The sequence below is a fragment of the Borostomias antarcticus genome (genome assembly GCF_949987555.1).
Source record: "Borostomias antarcticus genome assembly, chromosome: 1".
Taxonomy (NCBI): domain Eukaryota; kingdom Metazoa; phylum Chordata; class Actinopteri; order Stomiiformes; family Stomiidae; genus Borostomias; species Borostomias antarcticus.
The window spans coordinates 17,796,193-17,813,132 of NC_140234.1; the positions used below are offsets into that span (position 1 = coordinate 17,796,193).

At 45.3% G+C, this 16,940-nt stretch overlaps 1 protein-coding gene across 1 annotated transcript in view; it reads left to right on the forward strand.

The window, feature by feature from the left end:
- The first annotated feature begins 541 nt into the window (after nt 1-541).
- The window catches only part of dhx36 (DEAH (Asp-Glu-Ala-His) box polypeptide 36), a 35,450-nt gene continuing 19,051 nt past the window's right edge, over nt 542-16,940 (forward strand). Inside the window, exons 1-12 of the mRNA XM_084448824.1 lie at nt 542-1,029; nt 1,254-1,408; nt 1,581-1,685; nt 1,876-2,065; nt 2,264-2,302; nt 2,571-2,741; nt 4,036-4,115; nt 10,644-10,718; nt 11,350-11,516; nt 11,640-11,721; nt 12,386-12,526; nt 12,707-12,812. Coding sequence (XP_084304950.1) covers nt 778-1,029; nt 1,254-1,408; nt 1,581-1,685; nt 1,876-2,065; nt 2,264-2,302; nt 2,571-2,741; nt 4,036-4,115; nt 10,644-10,718; nt 11,350-11,516; nt 11,640-11,721; nt 12,386-12,526; nt 12,707-12,812 — 1,563 coding nt within the window. The 5' untranslated portion in view covers nt 542-777. The remainder of the gene's footprint in view (nt 1,030-1,253; nt 1,409-1,580; nt 1,686-1,875; nt 2,066-2,263; nt 2,303-2,570; nt 2,742-4,035; nt 4,116-10,643; nt 10,719-11,349; nt 11,517-11,639; nt 11,722-12,385; nt 12,527-12,706; nt 12,813-16,940) is intronic.

Sequence of the window (16,940 nt, forward strand, 5' to 3'; positions counted from 1 at the left end):
AGTGTGAAGTGGTGTTGCTGGATGAGAGCAAGCACTATAGCGCACCACAAACATATTGCTATCGTTTCCATTATTTACTGTCTCGGGAGATAGGCTAAACAGCATAACAGTAAGAAGAAAAGGCTGAGAAACTTTCATTGCGATGACGTTCTCCGTGCGTCGCCGATTTAAATTCGGAATATACCGAATGATTACAATTACCAGGTATAGAGGAATATTCATTTTTGCTTGCACATGTAAACTCCTTATTCCTAATGTTTCAATAACTGGAATATGGACAATAAACCGAATATTGAGTGCATGTAAACGTAATTCCTGTAATCCTACTATATTCATTTAGAGAATTCAGACAACTTGAGCCAATCATAAGTGCAAACGTTTTTTTTTTTTTAAATACTCACAACACATTGCGTCACGTTTTGTGCGACATGCCGGATTCTTGGGATCACATCCATACATCACATCAACCACAGTCCTACAATATCCCGCTAATACCTAATTATAGTACATTTTACCCTGCTTTACTTTATAAACAGGACTACTTGTCCGACTGCTAAGTATGACCGTAGTTTCGCCTTTACGTGCTTTGTCATTTAGATAGCTTGCAAGGTCTGCGAGCTTCGATCTACCAGCTAGCTAACATTAGCTTAGCTTGCAAGGTTTGCAGGCCAGCTCTTATTCCTGTTCTTGTCCCGTGTCATGTTGGATTCTTGATATCTGTTTTTTGGACAGTATTGCACGTCTTAATATTGATATCCGCGGAGCTTCGAGGGCGGTATGAGTTATGGTTCCGGTAATAGGAGAGGCCGAAGAGGGGGTCGAGGCTTCGGTGATGGGAGTCGGGAGAGATGGGACCGGGGAGCCGCACCGAGTGGTGGAGGATATCTACGGGGTTCAGACTCGGAGGACCGGGGCCGAGGTGGGGCCGGACCACGGGACCGTCCCCCCCCGCACCTGAAGGGGCGTGAGATCGGTCTCTGGTACGCCAGGCATGGAGGCATGAGGAGGAAAGAACAGGAGAGAAAGTCGGTGTGTATAACAGCTATGTCGACGTCACTAGCTAGCTTACTACCACTGCATAATGGGTCAAGTACATTAGGCTAGCTAGCCGAGAAGAGTACCTGCAGTGTAGACTATCGTTAACTTGTGTAAATGTGACAGTTAGCTATCAAACATCTCTTAGAATCACTGCCACTTTGTGGGTCAGAGGTGCAGTGCACTAATCCCGGTCGTTTTTGTGTCCCTTTCTGCAGCGTGCTGTTGTTCAGATGGATGAATCGAGAGAGCAGCACATCACCAAGCTGCTGAACTCGGTTCAGAGAGAGACAGCAGGCCAGTGGAGGGACCCCCACCCCTCCCCCTCCTCCTCTGATAGTTGCCGCTCAGCCCCAGACAAGACTGGTCACTGGTGAGGACAAGGACACTATTATTTAAGTAACCCAATTCACTTTCTAAGACTGTAGAGGTAATTTGACCTGCCATACCTTTGAATGTATAGGGCACCCATATTGGGACAGGCCTCCTTCTGAGGTCTTGTAGCCTCAGTACTTACCATAGTGGTGTTCTGTACTGTGACTCAGTTACTTTGATGGAGACGAGCCCTCAGACGATGTCTCGAAGAGTGATATCAAACAAGAGGAGGTGGAGACTGAGCTGACACCCAAGCCCCATCCAGGACCTCAACAGTAAACTCCTCCTCACAAGCTTGGCTATGTTATCAGACGCACACACACACACTCACACACCTTAGGCTTCATCTACTAACTAATCCTACTGCTGTCTCCCGATCATGTCCACTTGATGAGGTTTCACGCCACATGTTTGCCCTGAGATGCTTTCTGAAGACAGTATTGACATTCTGTCCTTCTGTCTCAGTGTGTTCTCACAGGACGCCCCCAAAGCCGAACCCTCGGAACAGAGGGAGGTGAAGGAGGAGCGGGGGAGAGGGGATACCAGAGATCTGGAGTACCTGTTTCAGGACTTGGTTAGGGACACCACTCTGGACCAGCAGCTCCAGAGAGACCTGGAGAGGAAGAGAGCAGACCTCAAATACCGGGACATGCTGGTGAGGAAGGGACTGGTGTTTGCAAATTATCAACATTATAACATTAGCTATCCTGCATAACAGGTCTTAGAAGCGCTAAGCATGGAGATTTGAAACCAAATAGTCCTCAGTCAACTTATTTGTTGCTGTTTGTTGTGATTTTGGTCTGATGGAGTTTACAGCTGTGATGAACCTGACATGTCTTGGCTTCATTTGCAGAAATTCAGGGAAAAACTACCATCCTACGCGAAGAAAGAGGTAAGACCTTTGACTAGGCTGACTCTGCATCTGTGTGTGCTCTCTCATGTCTGCTGCTGGAACAGAACATCATTCTGCCTAGTGTTAGGGTCTGCCCCTTTATTCCGCTGTTTTCACAGGAAGAGACGGCATGCTCTCACATTTGCTCTCTCTCTCTCTCTCTCTCTCCCTCCCTCCCTCCCTCCCTCCCTCCCTCCCTCCCTCCCTCCCTCCCTCCCTCCCTCCCTCCCTCCCTCTCCCTCTCCCCCCCCTGGCTCCCTGTCTGCAGGAGCTGGTCGAGTTGATCAGCTCCAGCCGTGTGGTGGTGGTCAGTGGAGAGACGGGCTGCGGTAAGACCACCCAGGTCACCCAGTTCATCCTGGACGACTACATCGACCGAGGCATGGGCTCCGTCTGCAGGGTGATCTGCACGCAGCCGCGACGCATCAGCGCCATATCCGTACGTACAGTATATCGCCAGTTGGCGGACGACATACTCAGGCCATGCCCACAAACGAGCAATTATTGGAAACTCAAGACTGCCATGACATACTGTATGTGTATGTAAACCTTTGACCACAACTGTACCTCATGATGACTTTTCAGAATCAGAATCCGTTTTATTGCCATTGTAGTTTTTCAACATGCTAGGAATACAAAGTGTTGCGCGGCCAGTGGAAATACAATGAGTGTGTGAAGTGTAATATGTATGTGAGTGTGTATGCGGTGTGTGCGGCATATGTGAGTGCGGTATGATAGTTTGTGAGTGCAGCGTGTCCTATGTATTGCACATTCAGTGGTCATGCGCAAGTATGCATTGTATGCGACGTGATGAATTTAAGCCAGATAAATTGATGAGGGAACAGGGCTGAGGGGACGTAGAGCCTAATTTGCAATGGGGGTAAAATCTAGGTGGTGAGAGAACATAACCCCCATTCAGCCCGCTAGCCGGCTAACTAGCGCTCACACTCGAAGGCAAGACGGCCAACTCAGCTGAGAAGAAAAGGCTCGTCATCGGCCTGCTGATCACAGTAGCTAGCTCGCTTTCTTGTTTTTGACCAGTATCATAATATAGACTATATCTGATTATTTTATAAAACAACTGATAATAAAAATGAGGAGAGAGAAGCAGGGGCTGGAGAGACGGGTCTAAGAGAGGGAGCTTCAGCGAGAGGTTCAGACTCGGACGCAGCTGATGGTGAGAGTACAGTCTGCAGGGAGAGAGCAGTGACTGACTGAGCGTCTGAGCCAGTGAAGGAGAAAACCGACGACTTTCAACCCCCGACGGCTAACGCAGCACCCGCAAGTCAACACGGCTTGAGCTTGAAACTCTGAAGTTGCACAAGCACGACGACAGTAAGAAACCGATGTGTCACTTGACGCCGACCCTCTCTCCACTTCTTTTCAGTTGGTAGATGAGAGTAGTTTCTCAACGAAGGAGAATCAAGCGGTCGTCAACTTCAACGATGCCTATAACGTAACGAAAGACGGAATTCCCGTTCGCACAATTCAAATTCCAGATCACAATGATCAGTCTTTACTTCGGTGCAAAACTAGGGTATGCAAGTTAAGGCAACTATTCATCAGTACGCACGGTCATACCATGCTGACCCTCCCCCCCCCCAAAAAAAAGGATGCGACCAAATCATGTGCTGGTGCGATCAACTGAGAAAGGAAAAGTTAGTCTTGAACCCAGGTGTGTGTGTGTGTGTGTTCACTCCTCCCTCTAAGCCGTATTGTGTGTGTACGTGCAGGTGGCTGAACGGGTGGCAGCAGAGAGGGCGGAGACTGTAGGAGAGGGGGGCTCCTGTGGCTATCAGATCCGTCTGCAGAGGTGAGGCAACACCAAGCAACCCCATGCATCTGGCTCCGTGTTCAACAAGTTATCTCTCTCTCTCTCTCTCTCTCTCTCTCTCTCTCTCTCTCTCTCTCTCTCTCTCTCTCTCTCACACACACACACACACACACACACACACACACTCTCTGCTAAGCTCATCGCCTCATGGCTCAGGCATTGATTCTACCAGCTACTGCTGTATTGTTGCTAGACTGTGAGGGGTGGATGAAGTGCTGGAACTAAGCCTTTAAAGGTTGTGTGTGTGGGAGGCCGTGTGTGTGTGTGTGTGTGTGTGTTTGTGTTTGTGTGTGTGTGTACGCGTGTGTACGCGTGCGTGCGCGCGTGTGTGCTTGTGGAAGGCGGACTGTTTGCCAGGCAGTCTGTGTGGGCTCTGTTTACCCTCCAGGCAGATTTATTGAAGGAAACAGCTTGTTAGTTCTACTCTGTTGTCTTGCTGTTTTTCTCTCTCTGTGTGTGTGTGTGTGTGTTTTGTATCACTAGTTTTTGATTAGAAATCCAAGAGCGTGTGCCGTGTCACGTCTTGCAGTGAAGCAGGGTCACCAGGGCATGGAGATATTCCTCACAGAAATAATTGGCATATTTTAGAGAGGGATCTAAGAGATGAGACAGAGTCAAAGACCTCACTTCAATCTCTTCGTCTGCCTCTGGGCCGTCTTCGTTGCTCGCTCGCTCTTTCTTTCTCTCTCACTCTTTCACTTTTTATCTCTTCTGCTCTCTCTATTTCTCTCTCTTTGTCTCCCTCGTTGTTTTATCCTCTTCTCGTACTCATTTCTCACTACTTGTATCTCTCCCGGCTTCCCTGTCACACACCACGACTGCTTCTAGATGCCAGATGAGTTTAAAGACGGCAAGCGGCCTGGTTCTGACCCGCTTCTGAGCTTGAACAGGAAATCATCCCCGGTCACAAACCCCGGTTGTGCAGCCATACCGGTTTATTGATTTCTGTGGCCCTGCGATAATTGCTGTGAGCCGGCTTCACGGCTTAGGGAGCGAGAAGGTGAAGAGGGAGAGAGAGGAAGAGAGTGATCAGAGACCAGGGGAGCGAGGAGGTGAAGAGAGAGAGAGGAAGAGAGTGATCAGAGACCAGGGGAGCGAGGAGGTGAAGAGAGAGAGAGAGAGAGGAAGAGAGTGATCAGAGACCAGGGGAGCGAGGAGGTGAAGAGAGAGAGAGAGAGAGAGAGAGGGAGGAGACTTTACAGATAGGATAACAAACATAGTGAGAATAAAGAGGATTGCTTAAATGAGGACTGGAGAGTGGAGCCTGTCGGGGAGGAGGGGAGATGGAGGGAGGGAAGGAGGGGAGATGGAGGGAGGGGAGGAGAGGAGGCAGGCTTGAAAAATAGAGAGATGACAGACTGGGTAATCAGGTGGCCATGGATCTCAGGGACAAGCATGCGTTCACACACTCTCTCTTTCTCTCTCTTTCTTTCTCTCCATCTCTCTCACACACACACTTTTCAGTGTACCTTTAACGAGGATAAAAAATGTATTTTTCTTCATTCCCTCATATTCGGTTGACACGCGACTTCCCTATTAATATCCGCTCTAACCTGAGAAATCTTGTTGTCAATGTCATCTTTGATCAGGCTATGCACCTTGACAAGCACATCAAGTCCTAGACCCGTACGTGTTTTTTTCCACCTAAGAAACATAGCAAAACTCAGATCTATTGTATCACACTCGTGAGTTAGAAATGATTATCCATGCCTTTGTCTCATCACGCCTGGGTTATTGTAATTCTCTTTTTACTTGCCTTAGCAAAGCATCCTTGGACCGTCTCTAGGTGGTCCAAAATGCTCCCACCAGGCTGTTGACCAGGTCCAGTAGAACTTCCCATATTACTCCTGTCTTGGCCTCCGTGCACTGGCTTACAGTTAACTTCAGGATCCAGTGCAAGGTTCTTGTAATTGCGTATAGAGCCCTACATGGTCAGACACCTGTATATCTGTGTGACCTGCTCCATGCACATGCTCCCAGCAGGTCACTGAGGTCAGCTGACCAAGCTCTGCTGGTTGTCCCTCACACCAGGCTCAAGACCAGAGGTGACAGAGCCTTTGAGTCTGTGGCACCTAGATTGTGGAATGCTCTTCCTCAGGACTTGAGAGCTGCGACCTCTCTGGACATTTTTTAAGAAGCAGCTAAAGACGCTTCTGTTTAGACATGCGTTTGTCGAATTCATTTGACTGTATGTTTTATAACTGTTGTCCTGTGTTTTAATTTTGTTGATTCTTTGTATGTATTTTAACCTGTTTAAAGCACTTTGTGAGTCCCCTCTGTGAGAAATGCTATATAAATTTATGAGAAAGAGAAGGAGGGTTAAGCACAGCGGTCCATGTAGCCTACTCTAACCATACAGTTTGCATTACATGGCTGGTGCGCATTCCCCTTGTTATGCTTAAATTATGCTAGCCAGCAAGTTCACAAGCAGGACTGGCTTTATCCAAAGCGACTGTAATACCACTCTACTCACTACTACTAATAGCACGAGTGCACCTCCTTTCTAAACAAATTCCCTACATTCTTTTGATTGGGAATTAGGGAAATTATCACATTAGAAATTCATTAGAAATTAGAAAATCATTATTTTTGATCATTGACTTAACAAATCAATTTGTTGTTCAATTATCATACAGATCTGATAATAGGCCTAAATCATGTTTGCCCATATCTGCGGTTAGGTTTAAAATAGTAAGCCTATTTATCTTTTGAAGGTGACAGTGACAACATACGGGACGGGGACAGCCTATTTATTCACAAGTAGGCCTACAAACTTCTGCGTCATTACTGAAACCTGTTCAATACGTCTCGTCATATTCAAGTCTCGTTATAATATGGGAGCTATAGCCTAACATAAGGGAATGGATGAAGGACTTAAAACGAACTGATTATAAGGACTATATATTGGAACATTTGGCCTGAATTAGATTATTGAATTAATAATATTATTAAAAAAAGAAAAGGGCAGATGCCCAGAAATTCAGGAATGTGACATGGACCCCTACTCAACAGTAGCAGGCTACTGTATTTGGTAGTAGTACTAGTGCACTACTGATACACGTTTGGCTTTGTTTTGTGTATCTATTTTGATGGGTGTATAGAGACTTTTTTTGCAAATACAAAAACACAACATTGACCAACGGCATCTTATTTCAAAATATTGTGCCTGTATAATTGTGTTGCCTCTGTGTCTGAAATGAATGAATGAATAAAGCTGGTCAGTTCACCCTGACAAGAATAGCTAGGCGAAGGACAGAAATTAAACCACTAAGGTTACTGCTGGACTTAAAACAATTGTGCTAGCCTCGTTCCATATGAGAACACTCCTGTGTCCAATTTGTACAGTAGATCAGCCTGTGTCCACATAGTTGTTAGCTAACTGGTACAGTAGTTAGCTAGCTAGCTGACTCCTGACGTCTGACCCCTGTGTCACGTGGATGGTGTTTGTGTACGTTGCATGTCTAGCCTACAATAGAGTGCCTAAGCGGAAGCAGGAAAAGACGTCCATGGATGGGACCTTAATTCGGAAAAAATATGTACGGTAGTCAATGGCGATAAACAAATAATTTCTTGATGTATAATGTGATACTGGCCTAAATTACATACAAACTTAAGTTCAAGATATTACAGAAAAGGTCATTCCTAATCCTACTAACATGACAGTTTGAAATACAACTGAGAAAGATGTACTGCATGTTACCTATAGTTTTTTAACTTTCTTTTTTCCTGGCAAGATAGTCGGCTCTTGCTGCAGGGTCTGCGTTGACCCGCTGCCTGTAGCGAGCAGTCTTCTGTTTGCTTGTTTGTGGTGCCATCTAGAAAATAGGTTAAACTAGTTAAACATGACTAATACATGTACAATTACCTAAATGGAATGTCATGCTATACAGTTTTTAAATTTATCTCATGAGATTGTACAATAATTCCTAAATAGGAATGGAAAATGACTGAAATTTAGAAAAATATATCTTAAAGTATACAAAGAGTGCTAAAACAAAGAACCTTATGTATAAATCATGAATACAATATAAATATATAGAAACTACAAATACAGGACATATATCTATAATGTAAAACACTCAGCAGTGGTCGCCCCACATGATACTCGGTCACCCCAGATGATATTTTCAAGTTCAGTCAAATATTACAGGCTAACAGTTAGCTACAGAAACCAAACTATCTACTTCTTACCACATATCACTATCAAATTTATCATCAAAATATAGATTTGCAGATAAAACTTATTATTCACAGTTTTGGGGCGGGTGTCCCACATGATATCCAAAAGTGGCAAGTACATTACAGCAGTTATAAAAGAGATGTATTTGCAAATATGAGAGAGACTTACTAACCTGCCAGTTGTTTGTCTGGGTTTTCCACATGTGGCTGGCTGATGCACCATCTGTCCTTGAGGTGGTTTCAAAATAAAAGTCCCACAATTGTGTTTTCTTGATGGTCGCCCCCGATGATATTTCATAAAGTGAACATATTCGGACAACATTCGTTTGTATATTATGATGGAAATATATGTGCAAATGCTTCATAATTTTGTCAATGAATGCAAAACATATTTGAAATTATGCCAAATAGGGCAAGGGATATATTTAAATCAATTTAAAGTGATTTTAAACCGGTTGTCCAAATCGAAGTCAAGGCTGGACGGTCGCCCCACATGATGTTTTGACACTTCAGATAGCAGAAAAATGACCAATAACTAAAATGTTTGGAGAGGTTAGAGTGGGTATGTATATGGGGAAGGTATTAGAAATACATGTTATCTTTTTAAGTATTTTGAAGTTTTTTTTAAGGTAAAAAATTCAGTTGGACAGAAAAAGTAGGCGTCACGTCATTGACCCAAATACAATTTACTTACTTACTTACTATTCCTTTATTAATTAGATAGCCAGAATTCTAGAAACTAGGGCTGTAAATCTAACACGTTTATAAGTGAAATTAAAAATAAGTGAGCTTAAAAAAACAAACGAAAATTAGTCAATTTTGCCCCCTGACTCCGTAGGTTACATTGTATGTCGCCACAATTTGGCGGTGGGCATGTCACTTCCTGATGGAAGGTGATGGAAGCGGAGGAACAAACGTTGCTTGGCCCTCTGAGTGGAAAATGTACATACGAACAAGGCCCAGATGGAACTGGTGATAAAGACAGTCATATTTACCTGGGGTCCAGTTATTGAATGGTCGAATGGCAATTGGTGGTCAAATTCCTGTACAAAATTTGTTTAATTGATTTTTGATGTGGCTTTGCTGTATGATTGTACTGGGTTTTTGGTTGTTGTCGTTGGTTTTTGTTTACATCTTGTTTCCTTGCAGCATTTTAGTTTTCATTGTTGGTCAAGTTTGTCGTTGTCATGTCTTGTTTTTTGTTTTTGTTTTGCTTTAAAAAACAAAAACACACAAAAAAGACAGTCATACTGTATGCATTCTCTGCAAGAAGGAATTTGCGTCCCATCGCAGTGAATCAGTACTGTATGTTAGTTGAGTTGAGTTGTGCAGTCAGTCCAGCCCCGGCTGCTAACCTACTTGTTGGCATACAGGCAACATGCCTCGCCAAACGAGAGCAGGCAGTAGAGAATGAGTAAGTCTACCTCGAACAAACTGACAAATGTTTCGATCACATCCTAAGTTAGTTGTGCGTTTGGCAAGATTGACCTGTTTAAAGAACTGGCTCCTGCTTGTTGTTTAAGGTGCCGTCTCTGCTGAGGTAGGATTCCTTCACTGTAAAGTGAAGGTGGGGCGGCTGTAGCTCAGTTGGTAGAGCGGGTCGTTCAATGATCGAATGGTCAGTGGTTCGCATCCCAGCTCTGACTGTCCACATGTCCAAGTATTCTTGAGCAAGACACCTAACTCCAAATTTCTCCCAATGAGCAGGTTAGCACCTTGCATGGCAGCTACCGCCATTGGTGTGTGAGTGTGTGTGTGAATGGGTGAGGCCATTGTAAAGCACTTTGAGTGCCGCTAAGGTGGAAAAGTGCTATATAAGTGCAGTCCATTTACCATTTAAAGAGAAGAGAAGGCTTTTGGTTTGTGGCTACTGTACCCTCATGTCTAGTCGGCATAAAGCACTGTAGCTACTGTAACTTTATCTGCATATGTCACCCCTTTTTTGTTCTATAGATAAGTGAGGAAGCTCTGATTGGATACCTAAACGGAAATAAAAATGTATTTGTGAAAAATTCTTAAGATATTGAAATGGAACATATTGACTTCTAAAGCCACATTTTGTAATTCAGTTCAGTGCTTTACTCGTCTGCCGCAATAATGTATGTATGTATGTAAAGTATTTTGAATTATCTTCATCTGGGGTCTTTTCCCAGTAAATGTTGATATCTGATTATTTACCATTAATTAATAAATTACAGATCATGTAATTTGATTACATGTTTTAATGGATTGTCAGCCCTACTAGAACCACTTGACTAAAGGAGCCTGGCTAACTGTAGGTTATTATACCGTCCTCTCTTCTTCTTCTGTGCTGTCTCTCTTTTGCAGTCGGTTACCACGGAAACGAGGTTCAGTGCTGTACTGTACGACGGGCATTATTCTCCAATGGCTACGCTCCGATCCGTGAGTGTTCCCCCCCTCCCTTTCATCACTGGGGTAGAAGACTTGAAGAGAAGCGTGTGTGTGAGAAGAGGTGCATAAAGGTAGAGATGGACAGAGGAAGACTTGAAGAGAACTCTCTTCAAGTCTTCCTTTGTCCATCTCTACCTTTATGCACCTCTTCTCACACACACGCACACACACACACACACACACACACACACACACACACACACACACACACACACACACACACACACACTAATCCTCAGAGACTTTCTTGTTTTTCTGTCAAAGCCTGCACAATTTTCACTTTGCTTAAAGCCCCAGTCTGTGATTGAAAAGTAAATACATTTATTTTGTTTTTCTTTTGGTCCATCACTTAGTGTTGGTGCACAAGGAAAAGTGGTTCCAATTGAAACTCAAGGAAATAAAACATCTACATTTAGGTCCATACATATTTGGACATTGACATAGTTTTCATCATTTTGGCTCTGTACACAACCACAATGGGTTTGAAATGAAACATTAAATAGGTGCTTTAAGTGCAGACTTTCAGCTTTAATTTGAGGGTATTTACATCCAAACCAGGTGAACGGTGTAGGAGCTACAACAAATGTTCTATGTGGTACCTGCTCTCCTCTCTCGCTCTCAGCCTGATGTCCAGCATCAGCCACCTGGTTCTGGACGAAATCCACGAGAGGAACCTGCACTCCGATGTCCTCCTGATCATCGTGAAGGACCTGCTGAAGATCAGACCCGACCTCAAGGTCATCCTCATGAGCGCCACGCTCAACGCAGAAAAGTTCTCCCGATACTTTGGTACGGAAGAAGAGATTGATCAAACCCTGAGTGAATGTGTGGTCCTTGGTGGAATGGAAAATAAACCACTTTCTCAGTGTTGTAATGATGTTGTTGTAATGAAGTTGTCCCCCCCCCCCTCAGGTAACTGCCCTATGATCCACATCCCAGGGATGACCTTCCCAGTCCAGGAGTTCCTGCTGGAGGACGTTGTGGAGATGTTAAGGTAGAACGCCCTGTAGATGAGATACAATCAAGACTCTTCTGCTGAGTGTTACTGTTTTCAAAAGTCCTCTTCACTACAACAACAACAACAAGCAACTAGTCTCACACAGCCAGACCTATCTAACACTTCCTTCACGCTGTGCCACGCTGGAGAAAGATGTGGCTGGACTCATTACCATTTGAGGATATACTGTAAACACTGTGTTTCTTTAAACCAATCACAATTGTCTTTGGCGGAGCAGTTGACAGGTTGTTGTTGTTTCACGTAGTCTGATTGGCCGACCACATAAATCTGGCAGTAATAAACCAATGACAAGGCTTATCCCCAAAACCTACATCCATTGAATCAGACTAGGTCTGACTATGCGACACTGGGGGTAGGGTTAAGGTTGGGGTTAAGGTTTGGGTTAGGGAACCGTAAGAATATTCGTCACATGTATTCTTACGGCGGTGGTAAGAATAAACTGTTTCCTCCCAAATATGCACATTTCCACACACACTTTTTTCCGTTTGCATGAAGGATGTCCTGGAAAATGACGTCTAGAAAAGAGTGGCAACCCTGTAGAAGTGGAGATGAACAGTTAGTCAGATTGTGTGCGTTGAATATTGCACAGGGTCTAATGTTTACGTGTGTGTGTGTGTGTGTGCGCGTGTGTGCCGGGCAGGTACCGACCCCAGAAGCAGGATCAGCGGCCCCGGTGGAAGAGAGGCTTCATGCAGGGCCACGCCTCCCGGCCCGAGCAGGAGCAGAAGGAGGCGGAGTACAAGGAGAGCTGGCCCTGCTACGTCCGCACTCTACGCCAGAAGTGGGTCGTGTGTGTGTGTATGTCTGCGCGTGTGTGTGTGCGTTGTGGCCACCAGGAAACAGAAGTGTGTGAAAACTGTGAAGTGCATATAGAGGGAAGGGGGAAGTAGCCCAGAGGAAGAGGAGTAGAGTGTGTGACCAGGCCGTGTTTTCACCCTGCCTCTCCCGGTTCGTCTGGCAGGTACTCGGACAGCACCGTCGACGTTGTGGAGATGCTGAAGGACAATGACAAGATAGACCTGGAGCTGATAGTGCAGCTGATCCGTCACATTGTCCTCAACCAGGAGGTCAGTCCCCCCCCCCCCTCATCCACCGGACGAACGCCCCATCTCCTCAGACCTTGGGTGCTGTGGAAGGCGCGTGTGAATGAAATCCAAGAACGTCGTGGCCTTTGTTCCCGTTTGAGCCTCAAGATTAGGTTCAATATTCAGCTGCTGCTGCTGGCTATACTGTATGGAGGCTGAATATGGATGTCGGACTGTTTTGTTATTAATCTGTGGCTTGGAAGCCTCTGGAGCTAGAGAGGGAGATATTACCTTAGTCATTTAGCAGACACTTTTGCCCAAAGCGACTTACAATAAGTGCATTCAACGTAGGTAGCCAGAACTCATAAGCACATCTCCTTTCTAAACAAGTGACCAAGAGCTTAAAGGAGTAGTAAAGGGAAAATGCATGTTTAGCCCTGTTTTAAGGTTACTTATGATCATATACAATGGTTCAGATCAAAATGTTGACAAATCTAGCATTTTCGAGAAAGTTGATAATTGCTCTACCACCGTTTTGGTCATACAATGGATGTGGATGGGCATCTTAAAAAATAATTCAAAAACATGTTAAAGGGCAATGCTCGTTTTTGACAACCTGGACCTTATTTACGACATATTATAAGAAGTTTGACTCACCGAGATCAGTTTTGTGTAGTTCGGAGGCCTGTAGAAGAAATTTAAAATCCAGCGCGAGCCAGTATATCCATGTAATGACGGTGATCGGGGCAGCGAGAATGCAGTTTCTCAAAATCTATTTTCGGCCGCTAAACGGTTGTTTTCATCAATCAGATTGGATGAATCGACAGTTGAGATTCCTCAACGCGAGCCATTGTTGTGGTTTTCAAATACGGGGTCTTTAGCCTCTGTAATATGATCTTTACACGCCTTTCCCCACTTGCTTCTCTGCGCTACGATCGGATTGTTGCTGACGAATGACGACGACAATATTCTCGGCACCAACAACGATCGTAGCGCAGAGAATGTGAGCCAGAGAATAGCCAGTCTGCGCGCTGGCCTGTGCGCATGCGTGCTGGAGCAAGTGGGGAAAGGCGTGTAAAGATCATATTACAGAGGCTAAAGACCCCGTATTTGAAAACCACAACAATGGCTCGCGTTGAGGAATCTCAACTGTCGATTCATCCAATCTGATTGATGAAAACAACCGTTTAGCGGCCGAAAATAGATTTTGAGAAACTGCATTCTCGCTGCCCCGATCACCGTCATTACATGGATATACTGGCTCGCGCTGGATTTTACATTTCTTCTACAGGCCTCCGAACTACACAAAAGTGATCTCGGTGAGTCAAACTTCTTATAATATGTCGTAAATAAGGTCCAGGTTGTCAAAAACGAGCATTGCCCTTTAAACGATTTCAAAGACAAGAAACTTGGTGTTAGTTGGTGTTCTGACATATAATTCGCCATAAAGTAAGATTCTAGTTCATCTGGAAAGGCTTTTTAAAATATTTAGCATATAACTATTTAGTTGCAGCACATACGTGTGTAAACGTCCGCAAACTAGGTAGCCTAGCAACATAAACAATGACAATAGCTACCGTAAATAGTTCCGCTTCCTGAATCCCCTCTGCGGATTGATCTACACATCTACAACGGTCGCTTCAATACAAGTCAATGGATTTCATAAAATGATCAATAAAACCCTACAGGATTCATACTTTGCGGCAAATTTGATGTCAGAACACCAACGTCACCAATTATACCCTCGATGAGCTTCTTGTTTTTGAAATCAAGAGTTTAACATGTTTTTGAATGATTTTTCAAGATGCCCATCCGCATCCATTGTATGACCAAAACAGTGGTAGAGCAATTATCAACTTTCTCGAAAATGCTAGCTTTGTCAACGTTTTGATCTGATCCAACCCAACAGGGATAAACATGCATTTTCCCTTTACTACTCATTTAACCTAGTGCTGAGGTTAAACTGCGAGAACTAAGTACAAATCCAGTAATTGCTAGGCGAAGAGGTGAGGTTTTCAGCCTGCGGCGAAAGATGGGCAGCGACTCCGCTGACCTCATTTGGGGTGTTTACGTTCCACCGCCGCGGGGCCCGGACTGGACAGAGCCGCGACCGGGCCGATCGACCGCGAGGACCTCAGGAGCGACGGGGCAAACCTGTCGCCTCGAGGCAGCAGAGCGAAGCGGTCGGGCTTTACCACGGCCTGGAGGGAGGAAGGAGCTGTTCTTTTCGCTGCCTCGTTACAGGGAGCCAGTGTGGAGAAGGGAGTTTGTGTTGTGGAACGTGGGGCGGTTGACATGGGGGGAGAGGGGGGCTTGGAGAGAGAGGGACTGGAGGAGGTGGGGGGGGGGGGAGAAGCACAGGTGAAGCAGATGGGAGCAACAGAACCAGCGAAATGAGTGGCAATGGAAGAGAGAGAGGGAGAGAGACAGAGAGAGAATGACAGAGAGATTGAGAGAGACTAAAGAATAAAGCTTCTTGACGTGATAAGAGAGAGAGAGAGAGAGAGAGAGAGAGAGAGAGAGAGAGAGAGAGAGAGAGAGAGAGAGAGAGAGAGAGAGAGAGAGAGAGAGAGAGAGAGAGAGAGAGAGAGAGAGAGAGAGAGAGAGAGAGAGAGAGAGAGAGAGAGAGAGAGAGAGAGAGAGAGAGAGAGAGAGAGAGAGAGAGAGAGAAGCAGGAGGAGGACATGAAGGGAGATGTGAGATGAGAGGAAGTGAAATGATGGGGACTGGCAACAGCTCCACTCTAACGAAACACACGTTCTGCCAAAATGTGTTGAGGGTAAGAGGTCCGATTACCTGAGAACATTTTGTGCCTTTTTTGTTGCTAGTTCGCTTGTCTGGTTTCAGTAAACATATAATATCAACATGTTACATTTTACAGGTTTATTTTATGTTTCACCAGACAAGCTAGCTAGCGAGCTTGCAACGACAAAAAAGTCACAAAATGTTATTAGATAATCAGACTTCTTACCCCGGACACATTTTGAGCTGACAGGTCCATCAGCCCTCCCCCATCCTTCCTATCCTACTGATAACCTGTCTATTAATCTCAATTACTAGTGGTCCAAACCATGGACAATGCAAGAAAGAGGGATGGATGGGCTACACCTGAAACAAGCTAACACATTTGGCGAGGATTTGAATTGTTGCTATTTTTATTCTAAATTTTTAGCCTTTTGGCACTGGTGATTTTCTTTTGGCTCTGGCTAAAATCTCTTTGGGGGGGTGCCACAAAATCCTCTATGCAGGAAAAACCCTGGTGTGTGTGGGTCTCTCTCCCTCTCTCTCTCTCTCTCTCTCTCTCTCTCACCCTTTACCTTTCATCTCCCTCCATACATTTCATCTTCCTCCAGACATATTATGCCTCCTCTACCTCACTGCGAGGTCTTTGCTTCATTTCCGTTCCCCGGCCCTGTGTGAATAGATGGCTCCAATTATTCCTGCCAGAGACGGTGAATGAGTGGCTGTGTGCAAGGTTATGGTTAGTGTCACTCACGACTCCATCGGTGTTTGCGTCATCGCTCCATTCGCCATTACTGAAAAAGCCAAGGCCAAGACACACACAAATCCCTATGCGTGTGTGTTTATGTGTGTGTGTGTGACAGGTCAGGTCCTCTTCAGTGAGTAACTCAGAGTAATTATCCCTGTCCATACGTCCCCTATCTCTGTCCAGGCGGCTAATTCGCAGGAACATTGTCAGATGGCCGAGAGGGAAGCGCTTGATTGGTCGTGACGGGGTTCGGTGCCGGGGCTACGGGCCGCCGGCCAGGGTTCCGTTCGTCGTGATTGGTTAATTAAGACGCTTGAGTCTATGATTACACACCCATGGGGATGACATGGCAGGTCCCTTTGAGATGTGTGTGTTGTACTGTGTATTGTACTGTGTGTGTGTGTGTGTGTGTGTGTGTGTGTGTGTGTGTGTTGTACTGACTGTGTGTGTGTGTGTGTGTGTGCGCATGCGTGTGTGCGTGCATGATTGATTGATTCGATTTTGAATAACTGCTACCCATTGTCTGTGAGTGTGTGTGTCACATTGCTATTGAGTCGGGCATCACTGTGTGTGTCTCTTGGGGGAGTCTATTGCCTGTGTGCTCCCATGGTCTCAGTGGAGGGTGAGGGGTAATCAGCTGCCTTAATTAAACAGTATGGGGAGCACATGGCAGGCCCTGC